At 34.8% G+C, this 21,198-nt stretch overlaps 1 protein-coding gene across 1 annotated transcript in view; it reads right to left on the reverse strand.

Annotated features, from left to right (window-relative positions):
- The window catches only part of LOC149075917 (uncharacterized), a 167,317-nt gene that overhangs the window by 13,886 nt on the left and 132,233 nt on the right, over positions 1 to 21,198 (reverse strand). The window contains exons 3-4 of the mRNA XM_089243429.1: positions 7,396 to 7,727; positions 6,793 to 6,961 (exon numbers count right to left, since the gene is read on the reverse strand). Of these exons, the coding sequence (XP_089099555.1) occupies positions 6,793 to 6,961; positions 7,396 to 7,432 (206 nt within the window). The 5' untranslated portion in view covers positions 7,433 to 7,727. The remainder of the gene's footprint in view (positions 1 to 6,792; positions 6,962 to 7,395; positions 7,728 to 21,198) is intronic.

The following is a 21,198-nucleotide window of genomic DNA, read 5'->3' on the forward strand; positions in this document are numbered from 1 at the left end:
AAGTTATGGAAGTAAATAATAATATCTTGATACGTCAGAAATGATTCAAATCTTATTCTGTGTGTATTTATCTGAAAAGAAACGGAATTTCTTTGATGTCTTAAGCATGTTTCGAACGTATCAGTAGGTATAAACGAGTATGCATTGATGTAACAAATTAAATTCTTGGAATAACCTGCTTGGTAATACTAATCTTGGATAATACTTGATCGTAACCTTTTATGGTCTAGAATATATCTGAATATACATGTCAAATACGTGGTCAAAAACCATATTATACCTATTTCTTTTCTAAATTTTTTAATGTTAGAAATTATGTATATTTTAGAGTCATTTCAGTACAAAATACAGCTATATAGCTATATAAGTGCAAAACTTTTGGGGTTGATTTGCTGTCGGTGCTTTATTGAGAACTCCTGGAATTTTACGTGTTCGGAGATCTGTTAAATCACCCTAAATTAAAGGAATCGAAAATATAAATTCAAGGCATCAACTATTCAACTTTGCTAAGCAAGATTTTACTTGTTAGTAAACGTTACGTTGTTATACCTATAGGTAACGTTAAGATAAATGAAAATTGTATATTTTACGCTTAGTTGATCACTGTAAATGATTAAAAAATTCACTTTAATTAATTGAATTGCTGGGTTTCAATAAAAAATGTGCTAACATCACCCATTTAAATTTGTATTAGTAAGGAAAAAAAAATATTTCCAAAACGTTTTTATGGGGTTGAAACATGGGGTTAAAAGGCGGGTCTCACACCTTTTAACGTGGTCAAAAATTCTCAAAATCTATGCTCTAGCAGAAATATCATTAAATATATATTTTTCAACCACCACTGATTCATTTTAAAATTGTGGTACATATATTTTGAATTTATGTGCTATGCTATATATGCTAACACAATCTTTAAATCCCTAATACTTTTGTTTTTGCAAATTTTCAAACATTAAGAAAAAATTAATACAAAAAATACAAAATACAAAAAACAGCGCCACAACAGGCAAAATGCCCAACGAGATGGCTGAGAAAAAATACCCATCACAAAAATATGGATGTCATATATTTCAAAAATACAGCAACCCAATTAAAAATGCAATTACAATCAATATATATGCATGATGAAATATTATACGATACAATGTTTTAACGGATACCGATATAGCGATTTTTTTTTTTAACGAACACTTTTCTAATCCCTCCGGTTAACCGCCACAGTGGTGGTCCGCTGAAGTTGATTTTCTGTGGTTCCCAACTTTCAGGCGCGAATGCGAGTCGATCTCCCTGTTAAAAAGTCTCGCCACAGAGATAAAAACAGGCATGCAAACGGTACAAATATTTAATCATTGCATTTCATTCACTTCACAACTGAAATACAGATGGCAGCACAGAAAAATCAGACACAACACTAGATACGCACTCAGACTGTTAGATACACACGCTTACACTTTTGGCACAACTCATGGCGATAGACCTTCTTGCGATTACTAACACTGTCACCAGATGGCGACTTATCCGAAGATGATGTCACTCTTTGCTATTACTACGAGGGCTTCGACAGTTGACTGATGTAAAGATAAATCCAAGAACGAAAATTCAACAGAGAGTTTGTCGTTAATTGGGACATACACCAGCAAATTCAAAATATAAAATGGAAAGAAAATGACCTCAGCTTATGTGCAAAGTCGATTCTGAATTTTTATCTTCAAACTGGCTGCAGTAATGAACGTCTAAAGAACCCTTTGCATCATATGAAAGTTATGCATTTAAAGGGTTTAAGTCGTTTCCGAGTAATTGAAAAAAATCTTGATAAAAAACTTTCCGATTTGTGGAAAAACGTTAACAAACCCATACATGGAAGTGAGTAGTGATATAATGACTACTACTAAACCACACATGTACCTCGTCCATATTCTTCTGCGGAACTTCTAACAAGTTGGTACATGTTAGAATGTGTGTGTACGTATAGTGAACCTTCCATAAAGTTTTTTCAGTGTAATGCTTGTTATGTGTAGTGCTGCCATCTGCAATCAATTTTTTTAAACTACGAGTTTTTTCTCAACTCATAGTGAGTGAAGTGTAATGAATAAATAATTGTAACATTGTACGGCTGTTGCTCTCTGCGTCGAGACTTTTCAACGGAAAGTTAAAAAATCTCGCGGACAATTCAATTACTGAATTAGGCTAATGTCTTGCTAGTTTATCATGCGCGGAAGGTATTAATAATACATTTTTTCTTCTTATTGTTTCGAAATTGGCAAAAAAAGTACTAGAGCACCACACAAAGTATTGACATAGCATATACCATTGAAAATATGTGTGAGAATTCTGAAATAAATCACAGTTTAAATAATATTTTTAATGATATTTGAACTAGAGGCAGTTTGACAATTTTAAAAGGTAAATAAATAAATAGAAGGTATAAAGTTTAACGCAACTTTTTTTAATGCTTCTTAATTAACGCTTCTTAACGCTTCTTAATTCTCCAGGTACAGAAAAAATCGGATTTCACCAAATATTTTTTCTTGTAATCGAACAAAATATTGCAAAAATGAAAGTTCAATAAAATGAGATAGAAATTAAAAAAACAGACATTCAGTGTCACTCAAAAAAAAGGTATTTTGAAAAAATTGAAATCGAAATGTTGTCCAATGGAGCATTAAAGAGTTTTCATAAAATTATAAGCCTAACATCAAAACAAATCTCACGGTTATCATTTCGAAAAATACCCTTTTTTGGCGTATAATAATTTTTTTCCGCAATTTCTTATGTTAATGAGAGAGACCGTAACAAAGTTATAATTCGAATTAAAAAAAATATATTAAATTCAGAAGCAAAAAAAAAAGGATTTTTTTTTAGTTTATGGCCTTTCAGTATTTTAATTCCCTCGTTGTAACGGAATTTAATTTCCACGACAAGGAGATTATGAACCTCATTCTTGGAACCTCATTTTTTTCCATTTCTACTTCTTCTAAATTTAATTATATCTGCATTCGAATTATGAAGGGGTTTTTTTTTCCGTAATTTTCAAATTTCTGACGTCTTATTTATAATGCATTTTTTTTTTCATTCTAATTTGTTTTTATGGAATTCGTGGCTTAAAAATGTTCCAAAGCGTGTCTTATTTAATGTGATTTTCTATTTTTTTTAAAAAGGTCATTATTAAGATGCAAAGAAAAATTTTTTTTACTTCGAATATTCAAAAAAAAAGTCGTCGAATACCAGAAATTTGTTATGAGTTATTTTTTGTAATCAAATTTAGAATTTCTCTAATGGAGTTTGTCTTATAAATTGAAGCTCGAGGTATATGTATGTTCTTTTAGAAATTAGCATTATAAAGGAGGTTCAAAATTTTGAGTAAATGTTTCCTGGGGATACAGAGAAAATAAAAATGAAACATCTAATAAGATAAACTATAAGGAAAGCGGGACGGGAAAGCCATCCGAAAGTGAAAAGAGACGCTGTTACCAAATGATTCATTGCAACGGAGATTTTTTTTAGCGTACTGTTAAAGCTGGCGTACGAAACGGCCGTTATTTCTGGATCGGACGTCATGGCAAGAATCAATCGATGTAAACACTTATGCATGCCTGACACCGGCAACGTACTTATGCATGCATGACAACAGCATCGCAATAATTTTTGAATGACACTAGAGCAAATGCACATTTTTTTAAATGACTTACGACATTGTAATATGTTTAATTTTTTTTCATGCCATACTTATACAGTACATAAATGTAACACACATGTATCGTACTCCCGACCAGGACCGTATTATTTGAGTTGCATATCACCGACTAATCATGTTTAAACACTCAGGCATTCTGGTAGAAGAACGACGTGCTGGACGTACGTCCTGGTCGCTAAACATCCAAATGAGATACGTAACTCATTGCAAATGAGTTTTCAAAAATATCAGAAAAAAAAGCCGCAGATAATACGCAGTGGTATGTAATTCACATGCTTTTTAACGTAATAATACGTGGATTATACGCAGGAAAATTCGGATGTGAATGTGAAAGACACGGATTTTGTTCAGACAGTATGAAAATTCAGCTGAATAGCAGAAAAGAAATGTTGCGTTACTATCGATGAAGTAAGTCAGGGTCACATACGGTCATTAATAAATGGTAATGTATTAGTAGAGTTTGTTTTGCCTCTTAATCAAATTATGGGAAGAACCGCCTGTCATCGACTCAAGCGACTTAATGTAACAGTTCTGTCACTCGCAAAAGCTCTTCCTTCAACGGTTGTTTGTAGCATCAAGTAACTTCCTTTGGCTTAACGCGAATCGATTCCGAGAAAATGAAGAGCTATCGATTAAGGGGAAGGGAAACACTAAGGAATCGAAGGAGCAAAGAAAACAAAAACGAAGAAGATGAAAGAGAAGCGAAACAAAAAAAAATGTATGGGAAAAAAAGGCTAATGAACTGCATCAGAAGCAAAACAAAAAAGAAATCAAGGGCTCTTGCGACTTTTCTCGAACAGTTAAAAGCCTTACGAAACCACAACATCGAGAAAATTCAATGAATGAATGAAAAGCGAAAGAAAATAACAAAATTTAAAGGAAGAAGAAAAAGTGGCGAAGGCAGAATTCCAATGAAGCTATGCTAAAAAATATCCGATAAATAAGAAGAAAGATATTAAGAAAAAAAGATAAACTTCAAGATAAAATTTAGCATCTAAGATAAAATTTTTTGGTGTAATTTTGAATTAAAGTACACATAGTTTAACTTTATGAACATTCTCTCTCTCATCGCAAACAAATTCACGTCATCAATATTTGAGTTTATTCACCCTTTAATGCATGAATTTGTTTATCTACTGTATTATAATTTAAAATTCACCATACATGCAGGGTGAATAGGTGAATAGGTAACAGAGCGTATGGTATTTTACTGGTGAACCGTTGATTCGAGAGGCATACTACAAATTAGAAAAACTATCCAAATAACGTGCAGTATTCAGATATTTTATTCATGTTGCAAGGTGTTGTAGAGTTATTAAAACAAAATAAAAAATTCATATAGGCTTTAAAAGGGACTTTTTATATGTACACCCTGTGCCCAAAAACCCAATTAGAAAGTTGTTGCCCTGTCTCTCTTGATGTCAAAAAAAAAATCCACGTTTCTGAGTGTGATATTCACTTAGGTATTCAAATTCGAAAAACGGAGGAAAGTTGGTTAAAAACAGCATAAAATGCGTGTAAACCGTATTACCCGCATTGAATGTTGTTTTTAACCAACTTTCCTCCGCTCTTAGAATCTCAATATCTCAGTGAATATTGCACTCAGAAACATTGAATTTTATGTTGGCATCAGGAGAGACAGGACAACAACTTTTTAACTGGATTTTGGGCACACGGGGGCTGTATGAAAAATTATATATTTTTTATTTTAATAACTGTTCAATCCCTTGAAACATGAATGGCATGTCTGAGAGTAGAGTAATACATGTTGTGGTTTTGGATACTTTTTCTAATTGGAAGTATACTTCTAGAATCAACGGTTCACCAGTAAAATACCATACGCCCTGTTACCAATGCACCTTGCATATTTGATCATATTTTACTGGGAGAAATTGGTTAAATTTTTGATAAAATTTTCAGGTGATTAATCAAAATTTTTTAGTAGATGAACTGACATATTAATCAAATTTTTAAACGTCAACCACCACATCCTCAACGTCCATTCCACAATAATTTTCTTCTATGTATCCAATTATTGTGCATTGTAATATAAATACAGTTGTACTTGATCTACGTTTGTCTCCTCAATTCATTGACCCAAGTTACGAGACAAAAAACTGTCTCTTAAAAAAGCACCGACTTACTAGTAAGTCGGACTAATAAGCTTGAAACCACTAATGAGAAAAGGGTGAACTTTACGGGAGATCTTCAACCTCTCAGAAAGAAAGAAAAAAAGAGCCTTTTCTCCCACGAAGTCTCCAAGTTATACTGTGGTAGATTAATGAAAATTCAAACATTTACTACCTTTACTTCAAAGTATGGAAGGAAGATGACAGCACTAGCAGAACACGAAATAAGCACATCTATGACAACTTTGAAACGTTAAATCACACCTAAACTCAAAACACACATTCCCGCATTCCCGCATGTACCGATTCCTTAGAAATTCCGCAGAAGAATGTGTACGAGGTTCAAGTGGTAGTAGTAGTAGTAGTACTTAAATTCTCACAAAATGACGTCTTTACGGGTGGGCTCACCCAACATCTTCTATAGCTTTCCGCGGGAAGCTTTGACGTCACTAAAGTCACCCATTTCATCTGTAGCCATTGGATATAGCAGTAACCATTGGATATTGAGGGCCACCCCCAAGACCCCTCTCATCCTCGGCTTTCATCGAGCGTTGTCCTTTAGCTTTTGCTGTTCTTTCATAACTTTTCTCCGATTTTGGAATTCAAATATTGCAGTTAGAAACATAAGACTCTTTTCTGCTGTCCTCTCAGGAGATACAGGCAACAACTTTCTATTTGTAAGTTAGAGGACAGAGGGGGATCGTATAAAAATTTAGAGTTTTTATTTTGTTACACACTGTATTTTCACTTTCAAAACTGGTACAGGGTAATTTTTGAACTCCTTTTGGGCGCTTTTTAAAAAATTGAATTAACCTCTACTACGAACGATTGATGATATAAAGGCCACATTAACACTTAAGAGACACCCTGTACCTAAAATTAATATATCCTGACTGACTGCCTGATTCATCATCGCCGAGCCGAAACAGCTGAAAGAGTGTGAAAAAAACCACAGAAATGATCACATACCTTATCCCGGTAGACGTTTGTTGCTGATCTCTTCTTGTACAACAGTACTTATAAGTGACGGTTCCACAACAATATACCGTCTCACCATTGCCCATGCTGGGACAGTAGAATCCTGTATTCCATTTCCCGAAGATGTCCGTATAACCCGAACAGTATTCGGCACCGAGAACTATAAAAAATATAAATATGCATATAGAAAAAAAAAGTTTTTAAATATTAATCAATATAAATAGTTATTTCTCTAATTAAATTTTTCCTGTCAGGATGAAATCCATTAAAAATCGTGTTGAATCAATCCAAATTACGAGCGAAATTCCTACGGCATTAGCGTGAATCGAATCTAGATATCACAGAAACGACTTTTAATAATAATACAAAAAAAAAAAAATTTTATTAAAATAAATGTACTTTTAGGTAGAAAAATTCGAAAGAAAAGTTTCTAAAGATTTTTCCGAAACAAAATTGATTGAATTAAGTATAACTTGAAAACTTAAAATAGTCGATAAAACACCGAGATAATTCACAAAAAATTCAAAACGGAACTATTATGACATAATAAACAGCGTCTCATGATCAATAATTAATCACCGAAAATATAATTACCTTCATGGTCCTGGTCCGTCAATTCCCTCACTTCCATTCCCTGATATGCAAATCAATTCAACGCTTTCAGAAAAGAAACACGGATAGTCATCAATTGCCTTTCATTTCTCTCTCTTTCTCTCCCTTTCTTGGAAAATAATTAATTGAAGTTTTTTTGATCACAAGATTCTCCGGTATTCACTGTTATAAATCACAAATCTGGAGCTCAGAACTTGAACATATCTCACTTCTTACAAGTATACGACGGTACACGATATTCCTTCATCTATATAAATTTTCTACAGCAGTTGTGTTTTCCCGTAGAGTTTCCGTTATCGTCATCCTCGTTCAACCTAAGAAGCATAAAAGCATACAATATAATACAGCAACTTGATCAGGCTAATTTACGAGATCACAAAATTTATGTATGCTGCGTAGGAAATTTATTTTACAAAAAAAATGCTATAGTAGGCAGGGCCCACTCTTATCGGAAGCGGGTCCCCGTTGAGAATATAATAGCCGGACAAGAGACGTATTTATAATTTCCGAATTCAGAAAAACATTATTACAAAATATACAAGAATGCTGATAACTATCTATACAAAAAAATATAGACACTGTTGAATGCAAAGTACGAAAAATATTAATGAAAATTTAGAAATGAATGTTAAATTGATGAAAGAAATAATTTCAGAATCAATTAAAATTGGAAAACTAAAAAAATAATTCAAATGCAAGAAATTGTCAGAGAACTAATGAAAATTCAGAAGCCATCAATTGAATATAAGGAAAATAATTGACTGAGATAATTCCAGCAACCATGAAAATTCAGAATTAGTGGAAGATATAATTACAGCACCCATGAAAATTCAGAACAAATGAAGGAAATATTGTAGTAGCCATAAAAATTTAAAATATATGAAAGAAATAACTCCAACATCCATGAAAATTCAGAAAAAATGGAAGAAAAAAATTATTGTAGAACCCATGAAAATTCGGAGAAATAATAGAAATAATTGCATCGCCCGTAAAAATTCAGAAAAGCCACAAGATATGAGAGAAATAACTCAAGAACACCCATAGAAGTTCAGAATAAATGAAGGAAATAATTCCATAATTCATGAAAATGCAGAATTTATGGAAGAAGTAATTTCAGAATTTATGGAAGAAGTAATTTCAGAATTTATGGAAAAAGTAATTTCAGAATTTAAGAAAGAAACAATTCCATAATTGATGAAAATTCAGAATTTATGGAAGAAGTAATTTCAGAATTGATGAAAAAAATAATTTCAGAATTGATGAAAAAAATAATTTCAGAATTGATGAAAAAAATAATTTCAGAATTGATGAAAAAAATAATTTCAGAATTGATGAAAAAAATAATTTCAGAATTGATGAAAAAAATAATTTCAGAATTGATGAAAAAAATAATTTCAGAATTGATGAAAATGTTAAATTTATAAAAGAAATTATCAAGTGCGGGGGGTCCCCGTAAACGCGGGGGCTGGTGGCAGTTCTGATAATGTGCAAAAAAAAAAGAAAGAAAGAAAAAAAACAAACAATTACCGGTGGATGCTAAAGGAAAAAAATGCCCATCGTGTTATTAGAGCAATGATCGAGAATAAACCGTGTTAGTTGATATACGAGTAGTTATTTCACTTCCAAGATCCACCCAATCAATCAAAACGCAATTAGTTTACGCGCCGGGTTCTGGCAACGAGATAAACTTGCTGGCGACAGAGTATTAAGCCCGGCACAAGTATATACGTACACTGTGGGTGAGAGGTTGGACGTAAACTAGAGACAGAGAGAGTGAGTGGAGCGGTAGAGTGTCTCTTAATGAAGTGATTAGTATGCCTAAAGGAGAAAATGCTTCCATCATTAAACAGCCAATTTGCAAGAACCCGCTAATGAATCACTTTTGATAGGGAAAATGCTTGACTGGAACTTAGTCGTCGCCGCCGCCGCCATGTACAGTCTCTCGCTGGCCCGTTCATTTAATATAAGTACTATACCATGCGAATCATCGAAAATTCACTTTGAGAACGCCCGTGGCGTTATCGCATTATTTCGTTACGGTGATTCAGATTTCATAAAAATATTGCATGGATACGTGAGTAATAAGGGATCTTTTTTTTTGGCACTTAATGAGAGCTTTCCCGTAAGGTGGAAAGAAAAAATAACTTAAGGAGTTTAATTTTCTTCTCAAGAAAAAGCTTTCGACAGTAATGTTATGAATATCGTATACTATGTATAACTGATGACCATACGTAATGTTCCGGTTGTACGGTTCTCAGCAGAAGTTGCAGATTCATAAAGAGAAATAATGAGTCAGGAACGTTTCGTGTGCTTCGGAGGAGAAAATCAGAATACTTAATCCCAAATAACAATAAAATATAGTATAGCGTAAACTCCCGTTTTGAATTACGTCGATGGCCCTCAATCTGGGCTAGACAAATGTCTCCAGAAACAGATCTTCAAACAAACCTCCTTTGGGGCCCTTAGTGACTCAAAGGTGAGCAAAAATGAAGTGAAAAGAAAGATATGCCAAGAGAAAAGTATTTTATTTGTAAAAAGAGGATTGCTACTTGGATGTTGCGGCCACAGGACAGGAATGCAACATGGTAGAAAGAGGGAGGGGCACAGGTAGGACTCGACTTTGACTTGATGGGACCTTGGAAAAAGAGTTATTGGAAGGGTAGACTGTGTACATCAGAAAATACGGTATATGCTGTTTGTGAACACATCATAAAAAGGATATGAACTATTTTAAATGAGAAATGAAATGTAAAATTCTCTCATGAAATATCTTAATAACAGCTTTATTTCGCACTCTCCATATCAGCAAAATGATTGATAATGTCATCAGAATCTAATTTTTGAGTTATCTCGGCTTTAATGCACAATAAAGCTCAAGATGACAGTTTTTCTTCTAAAGACTTCTTCGAACTAATGATTTTATCCTTTTTTACAAGAAGAATGATCTTTCTCTAGAACAGTTTGACATTGGTGATGTCAATGATGATTCAATGCTGTCTCAACATTTGGAAACGTCTATTCTAAACCTATAGCGTTATTTAATCATACGTGTATTGTATCACTATATCGGGGTACAATCGTAAAATTTGTTATTATTAAATCGGGGTCCGACTATATTCATCACACGTACTTGACTCATTCGGAATTTTTTACATCTTTATCAAATTCACCATTTACACTAGGGTATTATGCATAATCACAGATAAAGGCGATAAATTTCGAGTATTTATCAAACTTACCAACGACACTTGTGGTAATCATGCATAATCGCCGGTAAAAGTGATAATGTTTTCAGTATACGGTCGATTTGCGTTTTTGAAAAACCATCATGAAAAAACGTTGTAAGCGAGAAAACGCTTTAAACGAGAACTATCTCAATGAATATTAGTCGAAGCTGGGACCACAAAAATGAGTCGTTTTAAGAGGGAAAACGTTCTAAGTTGGAAGATTATAAGCGGGATCTACTGTATATCAAAATCACTAAAGACGTGTGGGTATTATGCATATTCACCGGTAAGAGTGATAAATTTATCAAACTTACCAAGATGATTGGTGAGTATGCATAATAACCTGTTACTATATAGAATAACTGATTTATCACACTTACGGTAATATATCTGTACGCCGAAAGTAAAAAGCACTATGTCCATTTTTGTCAATATTGGGATAACCCTATCAATATGTTGTACTTCCGTTACACTATAAATAAGTGTAGGACAGTATGTCCTATTTCGATAAATAACAGTGATATCCACTTTTTTTTATAAAACAAGCGAATTCTATAGAAGACAAACCAAAAACAAAATTTGTAAACATCTCTATTATAAAATTTCCCTTTTGTGACAGTGTTCTTTACCTCCAGCAGGTAGATATATACAGGTTGCATAGCAAACAGAGGGGTATGACATTTTACTGGCGAACCGTTGATCGTAGAGGTAGACTTCCAAATAGAAAAAGTTTTCAAATAACGTGTAGTACTCAGATATGCCATCCAAGTTACAAAGGGTTGCATAATTATTAAAATAAAATTAACTTTTCGTACAGTCCACATGTGCCTCAAAACCCTTCTAGAAAGTTGTTGCCCTGTCACTGCTGATGCCAACTATAAAAATTCCATGTTTCGAAGGGCGATATTCACTGAGATATTGGAATTCGAAAAACGGAGGAAATTTGGGAAAAACAGCGTTAAATGCTGAAAAACCGTTTTATCCGCATTTAACGCTGTTTTTCTCCTAATTTCCTGCGTGAACATGCGAGAAACATGGAAATTTTTTTAGTTGGCATTAGGAGAGATAGGGCAACAATTTTTTAATTAGGTTTCGGTGCTCATGGGGACTGTATGAAAAGTGAATTTTTTTTGTTTTAATAATTATACAAAAACCCCCTCATGAAACATGAATGACATACTTCCATTTTTCTAAATGGAAGTATACCTCTATGATCAACGGTTCACCAGTAACATGCCCTACCCCCGTTTACTATGCACCCTATATATAAGTGATTTAACTAATTCATTGTGTTATTTTATATAAAAAAAAAGAAGTAAAATCAATTGTGTGAAACTTAATCATAAATTAACTGATTTTGAAAAATATAATAACGGTTACCACTTGACTAACAGATAATAGCCCTGCTGGAACGACACCCTAATCTCTTGTGATCAGAGAGACAGTGAATGGTTCTAATTATATTTTATACATTTACGTGTATATTTTGTTTCCGTGTTGCTGTTTTTGTTATGTTTTTTGTTGAAATAATAATTAAAAAAAAAGGGAAAAGAGTTGGTGAGTGACTGCACTTGGATTGAAATCGGCTGATCGAACAGTAACCATGAAACGTAAATATAGGCGTCCGCTAAACACTTTATCTAAAAATGAAGAATCCACCAAGCGTGATTTTTCCGATTGGTCTATTACATTAATTTTTCCCATCGAAAATCAAGAGAGTAAAAATACACCTTCGATCGAGGTCGAACACAAACACATACATTGAGAGAGATAGAGAGAGAGAAATAGACCATTTTATTTTGTTTCTGATAACCAGCCCCTCCCATCTGAGTACATACAAGAAACGTTTCATTTTGCAATATATCACAGTCACACGGTATGATAGCTGTCAGAGTGAAATGAAGCATGGTAACCCCCGGATTCTCTCCACATCCGGGCGAAGTATTAATCTCACATGTTGTGGAAAATGGCGTCATTCCATCTTTTCGTAGGTATTTGATGGGCTCAGAATGAAAGAGAGCAAACCATTAGTGTGTGTGTTGCCCTTTTTTCCCTCTTTTTCTCTTATACGAGCAAATGGATTTTTGTATTTTTTTTTTCCCGATATATATAAATTGTCCAGCTTTATATCAGAACATTTTTGGTGCTGTGGCGTACACACATCTATCGCATGGGTACGCGGTGTCACATTCTTTTTAATACCACGATTGCACGTACGTACGTAATAGCGGTAGGATGTTATTGCGATGAGAAATGATCGAGAAAATATATTTTTATATAACAAATGATCTCCCATTTTTCTGTTTCTTGTTCTCAATTTACAACGAATCTTCTCAATTTTTTCCAATCCCGTTAAGAATTCTCGTGTGATAGATATACAAGAAGAAAGCACCTTTACGAGATGTTCTGGGTCTGAAATTTATGGTCGTACATTCAATTTGCTGATAAGACGATGTTACGCTTCTTGTTCTGTCAAAAACTAGAGCTGAAACTAATTCTCGCGAAAAAATAGCAATATTTCTCGGTTCACGTATTTAGATTGTGAATATACAAAAGATGCATGTTCTTAAAAAAATGTATTTATTCGCAGTCTATTTGATTGATATTGAAATACATTTGATGATATTTTATGTGTTTGTTCGAAAAGACTGAATTTCTAACGGGCTTGGTTTTTACGCCATCTGGTGAATATCAATATAATTAAATACAATGTCATCTGAGTCTCCTAATACTTGCGAAGTGACTTCCGCTTACCAAAATGACTTTTATAATGATAGTTGAAATTTTATCGAATGACTAATTTTTATAATTAGTAAAAATCAGTAGTAAAACTTACTTCAAAAGTAATTTCACATTATTTTGAAGAACAATTTTATAAAGAAAATTTTTTTTTTTTACAGATATTTGGGGTGTTCTAACTAAGTCCTATGAAAATCAAACCGGTTGGCTAGTAGCAACGGTTTTGCTCTGTGAAATAGAACTTGAATTTACGAGATTTTGGGTATCGGGACGAATCAAAGGTCTTAGTTCAACGGACAGCGGTTGTCGTCAAGTTTCCGAAACGTTTTCCCGGGGTTTGTTTTGGGTGTACGGTCTTGCCCAGGGTAAAAACCTGACCATAGATGTGGCTCGTCAGGGGTAAGTTCTCGACTTTTTCAACTGCGCCATGCCACTCTGCTGCATCTATTCCAATCCCGTTGACAGAGCCCAAATTTTGGGGCTTGCGGAAAATTTGCTCACGATGACAAAGGGGGAGATCTCGAAACCTTCGCGGGAAGTTTCTCTCCCTGGATTCGAGCTCAATATGATGCAGGCAATGATGGGTTTTGTTGATGACTGTGAAGTTAGTAGAGAGTTATTGGATGTAATTTCAGTGTATGTCGAGTATCTGGTAGAGCCATCGAATGGAGAAATATGCCGTAAATTAGTAATTGAAGCTGTCAGATTTTTAATAATTTGGATGGTTTTGATTGTTTACATAAACTGGCTAATGGTTTCAAAAAAAGCTTTCGCTTTGAAACAGATGGTAAATTGCCAGTAATTAGTAAAAAAAGGTAGGCCTACACATAAAGCAAAATGTGTAAAGGAAGGTCAAAATTTTTTGGATGAAAATAGCGTTTCCTTTGTGCCAAATTTAAATAGTGATACTAATGGTTGCCATTTGGTATGTCATGCTCAAACCTCAATATTTACTAACGATTGTGCCTCTGTGGAGGACACTAAATCTTCGGATAAACATGGCATTTCTTCTGTTAATGACACCGATAAATATAGTGATGCTAATGATCGCCATTTAGTGTGTAATGCTTAGGAATACGTAAAATTCGCAAAAAAAAATTTGAAATTTCACAAAACTTTTTTTTAAAAATCATAAATTTTGCATTTATACGCTAAAAAAAAATTCAGGTTAGAAATTTTGTATTTGTTCACAAAAAAATTCATTTTTTCACAAAAAATAAAAATTTAAAAGAATAAATAAAATATGTATATTTAAAAAAATAGAATGTCATAGGCTCTTGGCTAAAATGATTTTTCTGAGGCCCTACCTTGCTAGAAATGCTTACTCTCGATAGTTTGAACCAGATCCCATTTTCATGAGGCCCCCCTGCACTTGAGGTTTCCGAGCCTCGCTCGGTCGGATCCATGCATTAAGACGACACTGGTTGGATGTCATGTGTTAAGTCAATTTAACTCTTTTCTACCGCTGTGTCTTCAGCAGAATACTATGCCGTTCATCAATTTCAACATAGAGTCCCGTTTATCCGACCTTCCGTATTATCGAACGTTCCACCGCAAAAAAAAAATGATCAAGCACCAACTGTTGAGCTTTCAGAATTTCACATAACGACTGAGTTAAGGCTCTAGAAACTGCAATTAAATACATTGAGCAACAAGAGCTGCAGGAATTGACATAATGATGCTATAAAGATGGCGAGATTTGGCAGCGAAAAAATGGCACTCGTCAGGAGAAAAAAAAAAGCAAGCTACGCAAAAATTTTTTTAAATCATTACAGGACTGAACATTTTTAAGTACTGTATTTAACTTCAAAATATCCTGTAACTGTACGTTCATTTTCTCACTTAATTTTTTTCTGCTGTTTTGCTGTAAACATAATTAATGTGCAAAATTATAACATCGTTTGACGTTTAATAGGCTTTTCCTTAACACCTCCGTATTATCCGACGTTCTGAAGGCCCGTTTATGTCGGATAAGCGAGACTACTGTACTCATTTGCCAATTTTTTTCTCTCGTAAAAATGCCCTTGAAATTTGAGCCCAAAAGATTTCAAATCTACTTACTCCCCAAAACATGTGTGCGAATGGAAAATTTGATCCTTTCAAAATTGTCAATTAGCATAATTTTCCTACAGAACTTGGAAACGAAAATCGACTGAACCCGTATTTTAGGAGCTAAAATTTCATTGTCAAAACTGATTTTTAAGAAACTTATGCTGGAGTGATCGTCTTCATATTTATTGAGAGAAGTAGCAATATATGATATTCGCTCAGATGAATGACACCTTTGGAGTCAGGAAGAATTTTGCCGCCAGTAATTACCTACTTATACAGTGATTTTTTTTATTTTTGGTAGCTTTAAATACGCACTGCTCATTTTTCTTGAGTGCACAAAAAGTTATCTTCGTCTTGGCCACAACAGAATTAAATTCTTTAATGAATGCGCCACCCACAAGGTTCACTTTATGGGCCCAGCATTGGTAGTGCAAAATGTTGTCACTAAAAAGTGTTTTTAATAATTTGAAGCGCGCAGTCATGTACTGTATAACGTGCGGAGTCGCTGATACTTGATCCTTTATTTTCGTATTTAGTTTCGAATTCTGTTAAGCTGTCAGTTATAGCTTGGAAACACACGGAAGAATTAACGATAAAATTTAAATTATCGAGATTTCGCAGAAAAGTAGTAAAAATTCAAATTTTTGCATTAATTTGTCAAAATTGGGAAATTTCGCATTTATCGCATTTATTTCGTGAATTTCGCATTTATCGCGATTATTTCGTAAATACGAAATTTACGTATCCCTAGTAATGCTAATATCTCAAAAGGTATAATTAGTGATGGTGCTACATTGAATATTAAAAAAAGTTTTGATGAAAAAAGTGTATATGATGAAAGTGTATTTGATGAAAAAGTTTGGTGATAATTCTGGGGCATATATTGTGGCACAAATGATTATAATTTAATGTGTGATGCTCGAACTTTAGAAGATGTTCCTAATAATAGTGCCACTCTGAATGACAAAAAAATTTTGGATGTAAATTGTGTCTCTACTACAAATGGTACTGATATATGTATATGGTTGCTCTACTGATTGTCTCTCAGAGTGTAATGCTCAAACCAATTGAATTATTTTTAATGGTGGTATCACTTCGCACGATAAAACTGATGTTGTTAATGATTCTTTGCATTCTAATAAATATTTGTTGAAATGTAATGCTTGTGCACATGATAAATGTATTACTGTGCACACTAATGCTCCAAAGCACTGGGTTACTAACGTTGGAGGTACTGATCATGCTAAAATTCATAAAAATTGTTCTCACATTGTTGTAACTCCCAGACTAAAATTATCACTGAATGTAATGTTCTTTTGGAAGGGAAAAATTATGTTGACAGGACACAACTGTCAACTGACTCGGGAATTAGTGGCTATAATAAAGCCCCAAATGATTCTGCTACATCAAACTGTTTCTTGAACGAGAATACGTACGCTAATGACAAGTTAGCTACTGTATAAAGGAGTGACCACACTGTCATGGACGTTCTCAATGTATCTAATGACCTTAATGGTTCTGATTCCCTGAGCAGAGTGATTGTGGTTTGGACTGTTTAATCTTTGGTATTAGAATTTCTAATGTTTATTCTCTATTGAGTACTTCTGATCCCACGAATGCTACAGAGAATGATGATGAACATGGTGGGCATTCCAAAAAATTCTGATGCTAATGTCAATAATATCATAAGTGATGTTGATTGTAAACCTGACTCCTTATCGGAGATGCAAAATAGTGTGTTAAAAAATAAAACGAGTAAAACTAGAAAAAATAAGAAATTTAGGAAAAAGTCGAAAAATAATTATTGTGATGAAAATCTAGCTAATGAACCTGTAATTGATTTTATGAACAGTGCAGATGTAAACGCTGACCTTGTTGGTGATAATGCGACATTCAAAGCAAATAAAAAGAAAAATACCCCTACTCATGATGCTGCGGTCTCTGGTATTAGTAGACTTTCAACAGCTGAGCAAAAAGCAGCAGAGAGGAAAGGACAGGTGAAACTTATAAATTCTAAAAAAAGTGACAATAAGAATAAACTGACAAGCTCAACCCAGCTCTCTCAGGTGAAGTCTTCCAAAAAACAGTTTGAGTCTGCGACCCATCAGCTTGACAAAGATAGAATACAGCTTGCTACCAAGACTGCACTCATCAGCAAACCTGGTCCTCAAAGACCCCCCTACGGATACTGATGCCCCTGCGGATGTAGCTAAAGAGGATGGGGGAAGTTTCTGACGAATCAGAGGGTGATAGTGACCACAAAAATGATTACTTCACGCAAGTGAACCACAGAAGAAAGAAATCACACAGGTATTCCCCAAATAGTTATCACCAAATGGGGTGAAAAGTGGATTAATGACTTCAAAAGAATTAGGGGATTGTACGAATTCCTTTCGGTAGCCAAACCAACATCGAGAAATATATTATTAAATGTCTTTTCTAAAAAAGATTATAGAACGGCTACTAAGTATCTAAATGAAAAGAGCCTGGAATACCACACCTACCAACTAGACAGTGAGAGATCTCTAAAATTCGTCATCAGAGGCCTTCCGGCCAACACTAGCTTTGGGGACATTAAATCAGACTTGATCAACAAGGGCTTTGAGATAGAAAAAACTCCAATATGAGAAATTATTTTTCTGGACGTATTCTACCACTGTTCTTGATAGAAGTACCTATCAGCAGCAAAGAAATTGCCAACTTAGTTGATATTCAAGACGTACCAATTGAAATAGACCGTTACAGAGGTAATAAATTCCCTCTACAGTGTAGAAATTGTTTATTATTTGGACATTCATCGTACTACTGTTTTAATTCACCAAACTGTGCATTTTGTGTCCTGCTCTTGCGCACAGCCCCAGATTGCCCCCTCAAAAGGGAATCAATCTAAAATGAAATGTATTATGTGTGGTGGTCCACACACTGGAACTTTCACAGGTTGCCAACAGAGACCTTCCAGTAGAAATGACGGGCAAGAACTTTTTTCCCCAAGCTACCTCCCAGCTTAATGGACTTTTCTTCCTTGGAAAAGATTTCTAACAAGTCTGAAATAAGTCAACCACTTCACATCTTCAGTCCTTCGTCCACGAGTGGGCTACCGTCAAGACCTCGACTAAACCCTTGAAACATAGGGGCTAACAACATTGATAAGCAGTCGACTCAAGACCAAGAACCCCCTGTGGAAATAACGAGGAAAGAATTACACATTTTGGGGCAAGACAAGCCACAGCTTTCCATGGAAGAATTATCAGCGGAGCTGCAGAACAAATTTTTAGAGGCAGAGCGTGAAAAACTAGTTAAAATCAAAGCCAGCGAAACAGGAATGAGATATAAAGAAGTCTTAGAAGATTTCATGACCCATCATGCTGTACAGGACAAACTTGAACTGGAGTTGGGAGTGACGAATCAGGATAAGGGTGTGTCTTCAACAAACTTCTCCCTTCTACGGCCTTCACTTTCCCGGAACTATGACCACAACAAATGTGACCAAACCTACTTCATAGTCGAAAGTACAGAAGAGTATACAGACAGAGACTTACCAAATAATGACAACTCACAAAATAAAGTTTTAGTCTATCAACAGCAGCAACTCATTCCCTGCTCAAAATATTGAACAATTCTTGAACCTCTTAGAACCGTTCTTGAGGGAACTGGGTCTATCCAGGGACAAAATTGAATTCATACTGCAATTTTTGATAACTATAATCTCACACTCCACCAGTTAGCACGCAAAGACTTGCCAGCAGCAAACCGCTGCGTATTTTGGCATGGAATGCCACATGTCTGAGAAGTGACCTTAGAGAGTTTGGGCAGGCACTCTAAGACATGTAAACTGATGTAGCCCTCATATGCGAAACATGGTTGAAGCCTTCACACACCACTGACATATTTAACTACACCTGCCTCAGAAAAGATAGACTTAACGAAAGAGGAGGTGGAGTAGCAGTCTTCATCAAAAATTATATACCATTTAAAGAACTTGATACACCAGACTCCGACTCCATGGAAAATCTGGCAGTTACCATCTTTATTAACAGGCATCCAATATCTCTATGTGCAATATACAAGCCACCTAGAAATAGACTTAACCTGAATCTACTTAACTTCCTGATCAACACCAACAATCCAATTCTACTGGCTAGGGACTGGAATTGCAAAAGTCCTGCCTTCTGCAGTAACAGATCAAATTCCTGTGGTAAAATTCTGGAAAGATGGTGTAGAAACAAATGCCTACAAATACACTCCAGTTCCACACCAACCCACTACCCTGGAGGGTGGGGTACACCGGACTTAGAATTGTTCACTGGCCTCAACTCAACACATAATCCAATCAAATCCGATAACCAAGATTGTTGAATACGGTTTTCCTGACCACTACGTATTGTTCTTCAACAGCTAAAGAAAGACATTTTATGGTAAAAAAATGGAAACGCTTGTTCTTCTATTCGTCCAATAAGAGCCTCGGTTCCCCAAGGATCAGTTCTTGGGCCTCAGCTCTTCTCCATCTACATCAATCACTTCCCTGCCCCCCAAATGGGCATACTAGGACTCTTTGCGGATGACGCAATTATTATCACTAACAAAATCTGATAAATGCAGAGAAAATCTTCAGGAGACTCTGGAGGAGGTTGAAGACTGGTGTGAGGATAATGCGTTTAGCTTAATCATACCAAGTGTCAGTTCATCTGGCTAACAAGAACCAAATTCACTAGAGCACCAATGTACCTGGGCAGAGAAGATATAAGACCTGCGAAGGAAGTGAAATATTTGGGATGTATTCTAAACCAATCATTATCCTTCGTTCCTGAAATAAATCACGTAAGAACTAAGGCTACCCAAACCATGGGAATGATGTCACGCATTACATTTCCAAGTGCAAGACTAACTCTTAAAAACAAAGTCATATTGTTTAAATCAATCATTACACCTATCATGACCTACGCCACCCCAGTTTGGGCTCATGTTTCAAAACCAGCATGCAGCGTCTGCAAAGTCAACAGAATAAAATACTGAGAACCCTTGTGCGCACCCCAAAGTACATCAGAGAGGCTGACATTAGAAAAGACCTGAAGATTCCACCCATCCAACAAATCTCAGAGGATCACTTTGAAAGGATGAGGAACTCAGAATACGAGCATCTGAGAGAGCTGGTCGATTACAACCCACGTCAAAGACTAACATTTCTCAGTCTCAAAACGTGCTGCACGTGCCATGGTCGGTGCGTTAAGGTCTGAATTACTGAGCTGTATAATCTTTGTCTATCTATCATACATCTTTGTACTTTTATCTTGCTATCGAAATTATCGATCAACTCTATTGCATACAGTAACATTGTGGTTAAATGTACATGACTGACCTTGCATTGCACCAATTTGTATAATTTCGACTAACACACTTGTTTTTCTATTACTTCTTTTTTTTGTGTTAGATTTATTTTTTATTATTATTATTTTCTCATTAATGCATTATGTAGCATTTTGGTGAATTGTACATAAGTGATTTCATTTTTGTATCCATTATAATACTTTTGTATTTATCGCATAATATATATATATTTTTTACTACTATTGATTTTGCTGACCAACTCTATTGCCTAGAGTAACATTTTGATGATGTTTGGCTGATCTTTGGGTATTTTACTATTCTGATGGTAGCATTTATCGGATTGTATATATGTTTATGGTTTTTTTTCTTTCTTTCTATTAACTTACAAGCACTTCACATCTACACAAACACGCACAAACTTGTCTATAAACCCCTTCATAGC

Source organism: Pholcus phalangioides, unplaced genomic scaffold, assembly GCF_987345545.1.
Source record: "Pholcus phalangioides strain wild (caught in Gottingen) unplaced genomic scaffold, Ppha-v1.0 ptg000015l_1, whole genome shotgun sequence".
Lineage (NCBI taxonomy): Eukaryota > Metazoa > Arthropoda > Arachnida > Araneae > Pholcidae > Pholcus > Pholcus phalangioides.